Source organism: Salvelinus fontinalis, chromosome 31, assembly GCF_029448725.1.
Source record: "Salvelinus fontinalis isolate EN_2023a chromosome 31, ASM2944872v1, whole genome shotgun sequence".
NCBI lineage: Eukaryota > Metazoa > Chordata > Actinopteri > Salmoniformes > Salmonidae > Salvelinus > Salvelinus fontinalis.
This window is the reverse complement of record NC_074695.1, coordinates 37,639,786-37,656,047: the sequence shown is the minus strand read 5'-3', so window position 1 is coordinate 37,656,047 and position 16,262 is coordinate 37,639,786. Positions and strand designations below refer to the sequence as shown.

Sequence of the window (16,262 nt, the reverse complement as noted above, 5' to 3'; positions counted from 1 at the left end):
ATATTTTATTACTTAACTTTAATAAAATATTTGTTTTATTTGATGACTTTATTATTTCATTCCAAGTCATCATCTCATCTCTATAGAGCTGCTGCCTATGCTGTCTGACAAAATCACTATTTTTGTAGTTCTTCAAAGTAAATATGGTATACTTTTATGACTGCAGAATGCCAACTATCAATCACTTAGATCATGTATTTTCAGGTAGCGATACCTCGCAAAGCAACTGCTTTCTATCCCTCTTGATTGCACGTTCTCTCTTCTCTCTGTCTCCATGTCTGCTCCACACAGACTGGACAAGTACCGGTAGGCACGCGCACAATGGATTATGGTCATTGTAGTTAATTACCACGTTTTCTGCGCTAAGCTATGTAGAATATTGGCCATGATTTATCTCTACAAAAACTGTGCATCCAGCTCACAGAAGAAAGAAAAAAACGACATGGAATTAAAATAATTGAACTGGCGTCAGTCAATTAGTTGTTTAAAAACCTAAAAATAACCGAAATGTTGGTTAATCGCTCAGCCCTAATATCTGATGGCACAGCCATGAACTCCCCAGAGTGTGGGGGAGGGACGGGGATGTGCTGTGTGTGTGTGTGTGTGTGTGTGTGTGTGTGTGTGTGTGTGTGTGTGTGTGTGTGTGTGTGTGTGTGTGTGTGTGTGTGTGTGTGTGTGTGTGTGTGTGTGTGTGTGCGTGAGTGAGCCCGTGTGTGTGTATTTTTGTGAATGCGTGCCTGTGTGTCAGTGTATGAAATTAAATTACACATAGCCTGTGCGAATCCTCACTTGAATCTGATTGTGTTGTAATGCTCCTATCTAAATTCAGTGGTTGACTGGTAGAGATAAGTGTGGAGCGCGTTATGAGGGATGGAAGTGGAAGGCTACTGCTTTAAGTGGCCATGGGAGTGAATGGATTGGGAGATAGGACCTTAAGGGGACCACCTGGGTCCTCATCAGGCTTCATCACCAGACTGAGAATAACTATAGTACTACCAGGTAGAAGCAGAATACACTGCAAGAGATGACTTACTCTCTGGGCTTTGTGGATGTTCCTCCCAAACCTAAACAACAGCAGTTCAAAACGAACTATAATTGTAGAAGGGCGTGCAGGGATCTTTCCTAGTATGTACCATAATTGACTTTAACAAGGCAGCTTGATGTTCAAACTCTTCTGCTACATTTGCATTGTTCACTAATCGTTGTATCGGACGTTCAGCAGGGAAGGCTGCACAGGAGAGTCTGTCTGACTCAGCTGTGTGTGAGGTTATTGACCAGATACCAACAGTGTTGTTCCTGGTGGAATTGCATTGTGGGGATGAGGTGAAATATAGTGCCTCAAGCCAGGAAGTAGAGCTAAAAGTTCACCTTCATGGAGCAACCTTGTTCATCTTAGTATTTATTTTCTGGGAAAGATGTAAAGAACCACCTATGATCTAAAGTTGATTGAGCCGGCCTGGAATTCCAGATGAGCAGGGGACTATTCCATTGATTCCAATGCGCCAGGCAAGCTCAATCAAGTGCAGCTGAAGTATTGGAATGAAAGCAAATACTATCTGAATCCAGGTCTGGATGAGAGCTTCTGCTGAATGATTGTAATGTCACGTAGACCATGTCTGAATTGGCCCCTTATTCCCTATACAGTGCAGACTCTGGTCAAAAGTAGTGCACTACACAATAGGGTGCCATTTGAGACGCACACAATGTAATGGACTCTCCCCTTGTTGTCTCTGCAGGCCAGTTGGCGGTGGGCACATGTGAGATCGTGACGCTCAACAGAGACAGCAGCGTGCCCAGGCGCACCATCGACCGTCAGACTGCCCGCTGTGCCTGCAGGAGAGGCCAGATCGCTGGCACCACGCGAGCCAGGCCTGCCTGCGTCGACGGTGAGTGTGAACAACCGTAGTTTAATTAAGCTGTCTCTAGGGTGGCAAAATTCCGGTAACATCCCCAGATTTACCAGTAATCCTGGTAGGAGGAGTCTAGGAATTCCTGCTTATTCCCTCCTAATTGTAGGAATCTTCCAGTTGGTACCTTATATCTGGAAATGTGGGAATTTTTGCAACCCTAGCAGTTATCTCTCTATGATCATCTTCATGTAACATTGTGGCTCAACCACACAACTCTTCCCCCGTCACCAGTCTGCACTGCTCAACAGTACATAAACAGGTCATATCTGGCATAACGTGTGCCTATCTGGTACCACACTGTCTTTGTAATACGGTCTCTTCAGACAGCTCCACATAATGCTCCCGCAACGCTGCTTAACTAAAAGAGAACTATGATTACAGCAGCAGGAAATTGATTATTACTGGCTGCCCATCGCAGCTCTCGCTGACGTTAATAGCCAGTCCATTAAATACAGACCTGTTACGCACTGGCTGCCACTATGGAGAACGGGAACGCTTTCTGTCGTCACAGAGATGTAGTGAAGACTAGTTGACTTGTGTCGAGGCGGGGTTGGGGAACTTTGCCTGTAAATGTTTTTTCGGGATGTGGTTGGTATAGTGTTGGAAATGTAGACGATTCAGAGATGATGGAACGCTGGCGTATTTGACTGTTTTTTGGGGTCAGGTCTGCAGACACATTTGTGTCAGTTTCTCTTTCTATATATTTCTACGACACACTCTCTCTCTCTATTTCTCCTATACAATCCAGACCTGCCTCTCTCTCCTGCCCCCCCCCCTCCCTCCCCACTCTCTCTCTTCCCTCTCTCCCCGCTCTCTCTCTCTCTCTCTCTCCCTCTCTCAGTGGTCCTGGCTGGCAGGGTCTGCTAGGGGACAGATGGCCACATGAGCTCTTAGGCAGGAACAGTTGCAGGAGAGAGCTGGCCCATAGGACCTTCAGAAGCTGATAACCCTGGGCCAGCATCCAGCCTGTCTGGGGGGTGGGGGGGGCTGTGAAAACAGAGAGAATGACAGGAAGGCCACCCAGGTGTCAGTCACAGCTCCCCACTCTGTAGTGCCCTATGGGCCGTGTTCTGTAGGGAACAGCGTTCTGGAACGTTTTGCAACTGAAAAAGAAAATGAATGTGTCCTATTTAGACGAGTTCAGGTAGCGCCTACCCGTTTCACTGTGTTTCAAAAAGTTTTCTCCCTTATTGGACACAACCCAGCAGTTTCAGTCTGTCTTTCAGCCAGGCTGGGCTTTAGTGCTCTGTTGGTCTCTCTGCACAAATCAGCCAGCTTTGCAAACTCAGCTTTATTTCTTTAGCCCCTCAGCAATTGGGTTTAGCTGTTACATGATATACTCACAACTATGTTTACGAATGACTGATCAATCTATGCTTTGTTACGGCTGATGGCGCTGACGATCCAATTCGCAGAGGGAAATTGCAGTGTCAGGGGCAGGATAGCTAGACTTTTGCAGCTGTTGAATGAATCACAGAGGAATTGAAAGGGAATTTGAAATGTTTTTCTCCTTAAAGCTTTTTTGACCCTTTCCCATTTACAATATGATATCGGAAAACAGTTGGTGTTCAGGCAGTGTGTGTGTGCGTGCGTGCGTGCGTGCGTGCGTGCGTGCGTGCGTGCGTGCGTGTGTGTGTGCGTGCGTGCGTGCGTGCGTGTGTGTGTGCGTGCGTGCGTGCGTGCGTGCGTGTGTGCTTGCGTGCGCCTACATAGTACCATGGAAAGACAGACCTATACAGGGCAGCGATATCCGACTCGAAGGAACAACATGATACAAGCAATTATTGAAAACATCAACAAGGGGTTATCCTTTAGCGTCACAATCAGGAGGGACACAAGCTCCTTTACTCTCATTGTGGACATTTGCCACTACAGCCCCTCTGTCTCTCACTCTCTTTCAATTCACCCCCCACCACCGTAAACCCAGAGGGACCCGAAAGGGACGACAGCTCATGCCAGGTCCTGAGAGGACCGATAACCTTTGAGAGAGCTTGAACAAACACACACACACACACACACACACACACACACACACACACACACACACACACACACACTGTGAGGAACAATCAGTGTTGATCAGCGTCAACAAAGCCTAATGCTAATTCAATGTCGTCCGGACAGATTATATAGAGAACACAAGAGAGTGACCGTCATTATGGTGACACCATCTAGTGTCTAGACAGATGACTTTCAAAGAATCTAATCAAGAGCCACTGATTGTGAAGAAGCTATTTCTCTCTCGCTCCCTCGCTCTCTCTCCCTCTCTCTCCCTCCCTCTCTCTCTCTCTCGCTTTCTCTCTCTCGCTCCCTCTCTCACTCTCTCCCACCCTCTCGCTCTCTCAATTAAAATCAATTCAATTTAAGGGCTTTATTGGCATATGTTAACATTGCCAAAGCAAGTGAAGTAAATACTAAACAAAAGTGACACAAACAATAAAAAATGAACAGTAAATATTACACTCACAAAAGTTCCCAAAGAATAAAGACATTTCAAATGTCATATTATGTGCAAATAGTTCAAGTACAAAAGCAAAGATAAATCTCTCTCTCAATTCAATAAACTTAATTGACATGGCATGTTAAATGACTTAACTGTCTAAGTACAAATATAACAACGACCTAGTAGTAGTGGCTTTGTTATTAACGTTAAGAGCAACTACAACGGCAATAGTAATGAGAATAATAATAAGTAGAATGAATCGTAGTAGGCTTTTATAGATACAAATTGTTTGCAATGAAAGATAATTTGGGGAAATAAATATTATCTTACGTATGAGTATCTGTCACAGTGTAAAAGGAAAGGCAGCTCTGTCTCCACCTCTCCCTGGGAGCAGAGTGAGCACAAAGTGGCCAGCCAGGTTTGCTTGTGACAACCGGTCTCTATGGCCAGGCTGTGTTCACTGAGTCTGTACATAGTCAGTGTTTTCCTCAGTTTTCTATCAGTCACAGTGGTCTCCGTGTGCTATCTGTTTAGAGCCAAATAGGATTGAAGTTTATTTAGATTTTTTTGTGGTGTCTTTCCAATCAGCCTCTTCTCGTGTTTCATCTCTTGACATTGTAGGGCTGTGTGATGAAATGTTTTGGGGTCGCTTGTTTTTAGATGGAAGTCAAATTGTATGGCTATTTTTTTTATTTGAATAGGGAAGGGAGAATTGGCCCAATTCTGCTCTACATACGTTATTTTGATTTTATTGGGACAAACATCGATTTGTTGTTTGTCCCATTTGGTAAATTCATTATTGGAATATTTTGAGCCAGATCCTAATTGGAATTTCAATTTTAATGAGACTCAAAATTGAGCTCAGATGCATCCTGTTTCCATTGATCATCCTTCAGATGTTTCTCAACTTGATTGGAGTACACCTGTGGGAAATTCAATTGATTGGATATGATTTGGAAAGGCACACACCTGTCTATATAAGGTCCCACATTTGACACTGCATGTCAGAGCAAAAACCAAGCCATGAGGTCGAAAGGAATTATCCGTAGAGGTCCGAGACAGGATTGTGTCGAGGCACAGATCTGGGGAAGGGTACCAAAACATTTATGCAGTATTTAAGAACCCCAAGAAAACAGTGACCTCCATCATTCTTAAATGGAAGAAGTTTAGAACCACCAAGACTCTTCCCAGAGCTGGCCGCCCAGCCAAACTGAGCAATCGGGGGAGAAGGGCCTTGTTCAGGGAGGAACCAAGAACCCGATGGTCACTCTGACAGGGCTCTAGAGTTCCTCTGTGGAGATGAGAGACCCTTCCAGAAGGACAACCATTTCTGCAGTATTCCACCAATCAGGCCATTAGGGTATAATGGCCAGACGGAAGCCACTCCTCGGTAAAGGCACATGACAGCCCACTTGGAGTTTGCCAAAAGGCACCTAAAGACTCTCAGACCATGAGAAACAAGATTCTCTGGTCTGATGAAGCCAACATTGAACTCTTTTGCCTGAATACCAAGCATCATATCTGGAGGATACCTGGCACCATCCCTACGGTGAAGCATGATAGTGGCAGCATCATGCTGTGGGGATGTTTTTCAGCAGCAGGGACTGGGAGACTATTGAGGATCTATTAAGATGAACTGCGCAAAGTACAGAGAGATCCTTGGTGGAAAACCTGCTCCAGAGCGCTCAGGACCTCAGACTGGGGTGAAGGTTCACTTTCCAACAGGACAACGACCCTAAGCACACAGCTAAGACAACGCAGGAGTAGCTTGGGGACAAGTCTCTGAATGTCCTTGAGTGGCCCAGTCAGAGCCCTGACTTGAACCCGATCGAACATCTCTGGAGAGACCTAAAAATAGCTGTGCAGCGACGCCCCACATCCAACCTGACAGAGCTTGAGAGGATCTGCAGAGAAGAATGGAACAAACTTCCCAAATACAGGTGTGCCAAGCTTGTCGTGTCATACCCAAGAAGACTCAAGGCTCAAATTGCTGCCAAAGGTGCTTCAGCAAAGTACTGAGTAAAGGGTCTGAATACTTATGTAAATATGATATTTCAACTTTTTTGTTTGTTATAAATTTGCCAAAAAATGTAAACTGTTTTTTGCTTTTCATTATGAGGTATTGTGTGTAGATTTATGAGGAAAATGTAATCAATTTTAGAATAAGGCTGTAACTTAACAAAATGTGGAAAAAGTCAAGGGCTCTGAATACTTTCTGAATGCACTGTATCTTTCTCTCTCTCATTGAAGACCATTTTGGTATGGCTTGTCATTGGTTGTTGAAACATAGTCAGTGACAAAGCACTAGCATCTACCAATTAGCACAGTGAGCTAATATACAGTGAACTCTATATCTGAATAGCACGTTTGACAGTGTCACTACCCATCAAGCCATTTGTGTTCAAATGTACTTGAAATAAAGTGTGACTTTAAAAGATTGATGACAGTAGCTAATTCAACCTACGTTCTAACTCTCTCTCTCTCTTTCTCTTCTCTTTGCCCCCTCAGCGCGTATCGTGAGGGGCAGACAGTGGTGTGAGATGGCACCCTGCTTGGAGGGGGAGGTGTGTGGCCTCCTCTTCAACCGCTCTGGCTGGACCTGTACCAAAGGCAGTGGCCGTATCAAGACAGTCACGGTAATATGTAGCCTCACAGAGTCATGTATGAAGTCATATTGAAACATACAACTGCCATTAGCTTTGGAACAGGGATGGAGAGAGGGGGCATTTATAAGCTTTTTAAATTGTGCTGTCAACATCCTTTATAAATGTCTTTGATTCACAAGTATGATACACCAAGTGAGAGAGTTTGTGTGTGCCTGCCTGCCTGCCTGCCTGCCTGCCTGCCTGCCTGCCTACATGGAGAGATCCAGTGCTGTCCTCATTGTCAGGTACATAGGGTGAAAGGTCATCCAGTGACTGCATCATGTCCGCTAGGTTTCAGTGTGTGTATTATTGTCTGTCTGGGAGGTGCAGGCAGCTGCTACACATTTCACTCTCATCGCTACATCATCTGGGTTTGACAGTTTGCTGTTTGTCATTGGCTGAAAATGCAGATTATACATACAGTATGTTTTGTCCATTAGCTGTTGAAGGACCCGATTTGTGAATGTAATAATATTGTGTATTGATGATGATGCCTTGGATGAAGAGCAGAGTCACTGACTGACAGACCACAATACGGAGGAAGAATGCTCAAGATAGATGCAAATGAGAAATACACGTAACGAGGGTTGAACAGACTAGGAGGGAGAGACGAGAGCTCGGCAGAGAGCAGGAGGGACACAGGCTACAGTTGGGCGTGCAGCTAAGCAAAGTGTGTGTGTGTGGCAGGTGGGCGTGTCGGCTGTCACATACACTCCCCCCTGCACCTGCATCCCTTTCTAAATGTAGCCATTGGACAAGTTGTTATTGGACAAGCTATTGGTGTATTGTATAATATTTTAGGACACTAATTAGAATTATGTTAACTTTACATATTTTATTTGAGACTTTTATTATTACTGTAAGTAGTGTTATTTAATTTAAGGGAGAATATAAGAATAGATGCTGTAGGAAATGGGTTTTGGGATGTCGTAAGGGCTAGAGGAAGTTGCAGTCATGCATTTTGGATGAAATTGCTAGCACTCTACAAACGAAACAGCACACACAGGATGACCCAATGGATCACAGAGACTTGAATCACATTTAGCACATTTTTGTTCTTCTGCCAACCGTTCCCTCTCCCTCATGTTGTTAGCTAGCACTAAATGCTTGTCGACACGAAGGACCCATTTCCCGGAACCTGGACTAATAAGCACTCTCAATGAAGATTCTCCATTGAGCTTGTTTTTTCGTAAAGCAGTAGACTTCATTCAGGTCCAGGAAACTAGCCATATTCTGACAAGCCTATGCATTAAAAAGTGTTGCTGTTGAATCTGGGACTTTGATTAATCTGATTAATCTGACCAACTAAAATACGTCAAACCATTTCGTAAAACGTGGTTTAATGGCGCTGACTACGTAAACCAGCATGCCTCGTTTCTTAATGCCCAAAGTTGCTTTGATATCCCCTGCTCAAAATTGGAGCAGACAGACTTCAGACGAGGTCAAAGGCAAAAGCCCCTGGATTTCCCTTTGGATTTCATACAGGCTGTTGTTGATACTCTAGTACATTGATTGTAATGTATTGATTTCCTCTCCAGTTGTATAAGGAGTCACTAATCATTATCTGTAAATATATGCTTGAATCAGCACATGGAGAGGAGAGGAATAGTGTGTGGAAACAGGAAAGAGAAGTGGAAGTATGGATAGATGGAAGAAAAAAATGTCGAAAGAAAGATTACGAAGAATGAAAGATGACTGTTGAAATCATTTCAATATGATTCCGCTATTGTTCCCTCTTCTCATTGACATTACAATGGCCTTTTAAGTGTTGGCTCCATTTTTAAGAGCCAGTGCTGTGGATTTCATGACTCTATCCACAGTAACTGATGTGTCCCTGGGCACAGCCCCCTTAAGGATAAATAAAGTGACTTCTCTGGTGCTGCCACACTCTATAAATTCATACATTTGTTCCTTTTCTTTTCTCCTCGGCGTATGTTTACCCCTCTCTTGTTCCTGTCAGAGACCCTCTCTTGTTCCTGTCAGAGACCCTCTCTGAACACACTCTTTTCCCTTGTCACTTAAAGCACTTTCAGTCCGTTTCCCATTTCAACTTCTGTCATTGCCTACTCTTTGAACTGTCATTTCTGTTTTAATCAGCTCCGTTTTCCTCTGCAGAGTATCTGCTGTAAAAGTAGCAGACCTGGGATGTATTGTGTACTGTTGAGGCGTAACATCTAGGTAGAATGTCTATGGATGCTCTCGAAAATGGGGTTTGTTTCTATCTGCTATGGTCTGGATTGTGTTGAGTGTAGGAAAGGATTGCTCACCTCGAACTGGACAAAGATTTTTGCTTTAACAAGTCGGACTTGAAGGTCCAAATCCCTGTCATTCGCATGAAGAAGAGATGCTGATACAGGGCACGTAATCATTTGTCGGCGAGTGGGTAACCCGCCTCTACCATCCGTCTTATTGGCCAACGTGCAATCATTGGAGAAAAAACTGGATGCGCTCCGTTCAAGACTATCCTACAAACAGGAAATTAAACTGTAATGTCTTATGTTTCACCGAGTCGTGGCTGAACGACGACATGGATATATATAGTTGGCTGGGTTTTCCGTGCATCAGCAAGACAGAACAGCTGTCTCCGGTAAGACAAGGGGTGGCGATCTGTGTATCTTTGTCAATAACAGCTGGTGAGCGAAATCTAATATTTAGGAAGTCTTGATGTTACGCTCGCCTGAGGTAGAGTATCTCATGATAAGCTGTAGACCACACGATTTACCAAGAGAATTTTCATCTATATTTTTCGTAGCTGTCTATTTACCACCACAAACCAATGCTGGCATTAAGACCGCACTCAAAGAGCTGTATAAGGCCATAAGTAAACAAGAAAATGCTCATCCAGAGGCGGTGCTCCTAGTGGCCAGGGACTTTAATGCAGGGAAACTTAAATCCCTTTTACCTAATTTCTACCAGCATGTCACATGTGCAACCAGAGGGAAAAAAACTCTAGACCACCTTTACTTCTACTACACCAGATCCGACGCTCGTCGGTTGTGGCAGGGCCTGCAAACTATTACAGACTACAAAGGCAAGCCCAGCCGTGAGCTGCCCAGTGGCACGAGCCTTCCAAACAAGCTAAATTACTTATGCGCACTTTGAGGCAAGCAACACTGAAGCATGCATGAGAGTGACAGCTATTCCGGACGACTGTTTGATCACGCTCTCCATAGCCGATGTGTGTAAAACCTTTAAACAGGTCAAAATTCACAAAGCTGCAGGGCCAGATGGATTACCAGGATGTGTACTCAGAGCATGCGCTGACCAACTGGCAAGTGTCTTCACTGACATTTTCAAACTCCTTGACCGAGTGTGTAATACCTACATGTTTCAAACAAACCACCATAGTCCCTGTTCCCAAGAACACCAAGGTAACCTGCCTAAATGACTACTGACCTGTAGCACTCACGTCTGTAGCCATGAAGTGCTTTGAAAGGCTGGTCTTGGCTCACATCAACACCATCATCCCAGAAACCCTAGACCCAGGCAACAACACATCTGTCACGCTGATTCTCAACATGGGGGCCCCTCAGGGGTGCGTGCTTAGTCCCCTCCTGTACTCCCTGTTCACCCATGACTGCATCGCCAAGCACAACTCCAACACCATCATTAAGGTTGCTGACGACACAATGATGAGAGCCTATAGGGAGGACATCAGAGACCTGGCAGTGTGGTGCCAGGACAACAACCTCTCCCTCAACGTGATCAAGACAAAGGAGATGTGGCATGGGTCCTTAGATCTTCAAAAGGTTTTTACAGCTGCACCATCGAGAGCATCCTGACTGGTTGCATCCCCGCCTGGTATGATAACTGCTCGGCCTCCGACCGCCAAGCGCTACAGAGGGTATGGTGTTCGGCCAAGTACATCACTGGGGCCAAGCTTCCTGCCATCCAGGACCTCTATATCAGGCAGTGTCAGAGGAAGGCCCTAAAAATTGGCAAAGACCCCAGCCACCATAGTCATAGACTGTTCTCTCTGCTACTGCATGGCAAGTGGTACCAGAGCACCAAGTCTTTGACCAAAAAACAGCTAATCAAATGACTAGACAGACTATTTGCTTTGACCCCCCCCTTTACACTGCTGCTACTCGCTGTTTATTATCTATGCATAGTCACTTTACCCCTTTACATGTACATATTACCTCAATTAACTTGACTAACCTGTACCCCCGCACATTGACTCGGTACCGGTACCCCTGTATATAACCTCGTTATTGTTGTTTTATTGTTACTCTTTTATTTTTTTACTTTAGTTTATTTAGTCAATATTTCCTGAACCCCTTTTTTTTAACTGCGTTGATGGTTAAGGGCTCGTTAGTAAGCATTTCACGGTTGTATTCGGCGCATGTGACAAATAAGAATCATAAAACACGGGACGAGATGTTGAAACTGTCCATTGTGCCAATAGATGGTATGCACTCACATGAGATTTGCCGTGATGTTGACAGAGTGGCATGGGAGGTTTATTTCTTAGACTGGGTTAAGATGTCAATTTTGGGACACATCCTCAGTAGTGTGCCTTCGAATCAGTGGGTGTTTCGGCCTTTAATCACTAAACACCCTCATCAAAGGTGGCCAGCTAAAGGGTGATCAAGCCTTAGCTTGTGCCCCATGCCCAATTAAGATTTCCCATGGGACTATGCAAGGCAGGGGCATCCTCTTCCCTGAGCCAGCCCTATTTATTTGACTACACATCAATTAGTCACAGTTGGTAACCCCAATAGTATGTCCAGTGGCATGATCATTCTAGGTTATGACGATACATATTCAGTCTCCTTTGCTATCAGTGGTGTAAAGTACTTAAATAGAAAATACTTGAAAGTACTACTTAAGTCATTTTCTTTGTATCTTTACTTTACACCCCTTTACTATTTATATTTTTGACAACTTATTCTAATAATGTTATTTTTACTCCATATATTTTCCCTGACACCCATACGTACTCGTTACATTTTGAATGCTTAGCAGGACAGGAAAATGGTCAAATTCACACACCTATCAAGAGAACATCCCTGGTCATCTCTACTGCCTCTGATCTGCCGGACTCACTAAACACAATTGCTTTATTTGTGAATGGCGCTGGAGTGTTGGAGAGTGCCCCTGGCTATCCATAAATTAAAAACAAGACAATTGTGCCATCTGGTTTGCTTAATATAAGGAATTTGTAGCGAATTATACTTTTACTTTTGATACTTAAGTATACTTAGGCAATTACATTTACTTTTGATACTTAAGTATATTTAAAACCAAATACTTTTAATCAAGTAGTATTTTACTGGGTGACTTTTACTTGTGTCATTTTCTATTAACTTATACTCAATTGAGTATTTTTTCCACCACTGTCCGCTATGCTTACACTCCCCTACGTATTTATTTGGACAGTGAAGCTAAAACGTTTAATTGATATACTCCAGCATTTTGGATTTGAGATCAAATGTGCGTGCGGGCGTGCGTTTTCCACGGCTTGGTCTGATAGCATGCTCTCTGGCATGTTGTGTATTTGGGGGCTGAATAATAGTAGCTGTACTGGTTGTAAGTTGCTCAGAGCTGGATGAGTCTTTAAATGAATAATCCAACCCGCTGAAGGCCACCCTAGGACGCTAGCACATCACTGTGCAGTGCAGTCCACTTTTGATGGGGGAAGAGGGGGGTTGGTGAAGGAAAAGGGGTTTTTAGTCATCGCTGTGATGGCAAAGTGCCTGCAGTGTCTACAATGGCTGGGGGAACTGTGAGGGTGAGAATGATGTCCTCGTCTGAACTTCCGCTAGTGTTAATCAGTTGCAATTTTAGCATGTAAATCTTGGTGGGACAAACTGAACCAAAAAATGTATGCATACCAGCAAAGCCACTACACAACACAACACTAAACAACACTATAACGGTGACAAACGGTGCCCATAAACTGTTAGGACCTACATAAAGCTGTTCCAACAGCAGGGATTTATTTTCAGCACCATGGAGTGAATCCTTACCACTGCTACACCTGGCTATCAGCGGAGCCTTGTCTGGCAGCATAATAGATCATTCAGCCTCATTTACTGCCATTTAAAAAAAACATAGCTGATATGGCTGACATGCTGAAATAAATATGGTTTCTACTGACTCCTTGTGGATTTGTGGAACTCGATAAGAATAATGACAAATGCCGACATGAGTTATGACTTTTTGAACCATACACAAACATGATTTCGTTTTATGTTCAGTAAATTCATAATGTTTGTTTGTTGTATCATTAACACTTCGCTCTAAGTATAAGCAAGTGCAAGCAAACGATCTGCGACGAGGTAGGCCTATTCATTCAGCACTTTCAAAATGGACAGCGACAGAAGTTCAGATAGATGTTATTTCAGATAAGGCCTCAACATCTTGCGGAATTTAACTTTACTCTTCTTTAAGTCACCACACACACAGAGCGAGAGAGAGAGAGAGATGTGGTTAGCCTACAATGTCAAGTATTTTATTAGGCCTATGTGGTCTAAGGAAAACTAAGGAAAATACAATCATGAGGATCCACTTTTATAGACAATATACCAACACAAACAAAACAACTGTCGCAATATCAACTGGAATTACATGGTTCTATTACTGTACTTTTTGTTTTAAAAAATTATAATAATTGGAATGGGAAGAGACTGTTACTGGCAAAAATGGTTACAGACCCAACAACATTATATAGTATGCCCTCCTCATGGTTACAGACCCAACAACATTATATAGGATCCCCTCTTCATGGTTACAGACCCAACATCATTATATAGTATCCCCTCCTCATGGTTACAGACCCAACAACATTATAAAGGATCCCCTCTTCATGGTTACAGACCCAACATCATTATATAGTATCCCCTCCTCATGGTTACAGACCCAACAACATTATATAGTATCCCCTCCTCATGGTTACAGACCCAACATCATTATATAGTATCCCCTCCTCATGGTTACAGACCCAACAACATTATATAGTATCCCCTCCTCATGGTTACAGACCCAACAACATTATATAGTATCCCCTCTTCATGGTTACAGACCCAACAACATTATATAGTATCCCCTCTTCATGGTTACAGACCCAACAACATTATATAGTATCCCCTCCTCATGGTTACAGACCCAACAACATTATATAGTATCCCCTCTTCATGGTTACAGACCCAACAACATTATATAGTATCCCCTCCTCATGGTTACAGACCCAACAACATTATATTGTATCCCCTCTTCATGGTTACAGACCCAAGAACATTATATAGTATCCCCTCCTCATGGTTACAGACTCAACAACATTATATAGTATCCCCTCCTCATGGTTACAGACCCAACAACATTATATAGTATCCCCTCCTCATGGTTACAGACCCAACATCATTATATAGTATCCCCTCCTCATGGTTACAGACCCAACAACATTATAAAGGATCCCCTCCTCATGGTTACAGACCCAACAACATTATATAGTATCCCCTCCTCATGGTCACAGACCCAACAACATTATATAGTATCCCCTCATGGTTACAGACCCAACAACATTATATTGTATCCCCTCTTCATGGTTACAGACCCAACAACATTATATAGTATCCCCTCCTCATGGTTACAGACCCAACAACATTATATAGTATCCCCTCCTCATGGTTACAGACCCAACAACATTATATAGTATCCCCTCCTCATGGTTACAGACCCAACAACATTATATAGTATCCCCTCTTCATGGTTACAGACCCAACAACATTATATAGTATCCCCTCCTCATGGTTACAGACCCAACAACATTATATAGTATCCCCTCCTCATGGTTACAGACCCAACAACATTATATAGTATCCCCTCCCCATGGTTACAGACCCAACAACATTATATAGTATCCCCTCTTCATGGTTACAGACCCAACAACATTATATAGTATCCCCTCTTCATGGTTACAGACCCAACAACATTATATAGTATCCCTTCCTCGTGTGGAAAAGCACAAGCTAAATTATAATACACAAAGTAAGCAAAACCAATTAAATGCATCATTCCAACATTGCCTAAAATGATTAATAAGATACTAATGAGATATATACCTATATAAGATATATATATATATATAACAATTGAGATGTACAAACTATGGCATAAGGGAACGATGAGCGTATAAGAGGCGTGCTGTAATTTCTAATAAGACATTTGAGCGAGGTAGTCGCTATCTGTTCAGGACTTTTGAAATGGACAGCGACAGAAGTCAGAACATAGGATGTTCTTACAGTATTCTATAACGGGGGCATATCAGCAGACAATGAAAGCTCCCTAAAAACAGGCTATAGGCTACATGTGCACCACCAAGTCAGAACAGTAGGCTATGTTCTGAGGGGGAGAGGGAACAAAATCTTAAGGTGAGACACATGGGCTACTAAAAGCTTACTACACAATATACACTTAGTATTACTTTCTTAGCTACAGTATACATACAGTATATCCCTTTTGGGACTCACCATTGTTGTGCTGTGCTCACTTGAACAGGAAGGTCCTTCATGTGTCATCAAAGTCTGGCATTCTCTGGATGAAGTCATGCTAGATTGACAGCATGGCCATTGTATTCAACCTTTTCTGGCCCGTGGTGTTGCGTGTGAATGTTTATCATTTTAAGCTTGGAAAATAGACCCTTTCTGACAGATGTTTTAAACCCTTAAACCCAGACTTGGACCACACACCCTCTCCACTGAATAGCAGGCAGGGGGAAGCAAAATAGTGATTGCTTTGCAATGTATGCAGTTAGCCACTGATTCCTTCCAAACCACTGATTGTTGAAAATTTGCCAGTAGATTGTCGACGTGATTCATGATGTCGACTGCTTGTCTAGCTAGCTAAGGTTTTGAAAATGTGATGTCCAATCAAAGCTAGATATACCGTGATTTGACATAATTTTTTCTGTGGCCAATGACCTTGAGTCTTCTTGGACCAGCACTTATACTGTAAATCTATGGCAGCACCCAAGGGGGCTTGAACTGCCTAGCTCTCCCTGTAGATTCTGCGGTGACGTAATATCCCCATGAGTAGCAGAAGACTGAACCAATCACTGCGCAACTAGAGAAGATTACCAACGCTTACGCTCTGTGCTTTTGCTGGCTGCCCCTCCACCACAGAAAGCACTGAGCTAGGCTGAAACACCTGCATTTTGAAACTGCCTTACTCAAGAAAGAGATCATGTTTGTATGCGGCTTTATTATCTCAGAACTAAACAGGTGGGGCTCAAAACAGCTGTGGCTCTGCCCTGAATGACAG

General features: G+C 43.3%; 1 protein-coding gene across 2 annotated transcripts in view; it reads left to right on the top strand.

The window, feature by feature from the left end:
- Nucleotides 1-16,262, top strand: part of tafa5l (TAFA chemokine like family member 5, like) — a 39,418-nt gene that overhangs the window by 10,595 nt on the left and 12,561 nt on the right. For both annotated transcript variants that reach the window (XM_055892522.1, XM_055892521.1), the window contains exons 2-3: nucleotides 1,737-1,886; nucleotides 6,862-6,989. In XM_055892522.1, the coding sequence (XP_055748497.1) occupies nucleotides 1,737-1,886; nucleotides 6,862-6,989 (278 nt within the window). The remainder of the gene's footprint in view (nucleotides 1-1,736; nucleotides 1,887-6,861; nucleotides 6,990-16,262) is intronic.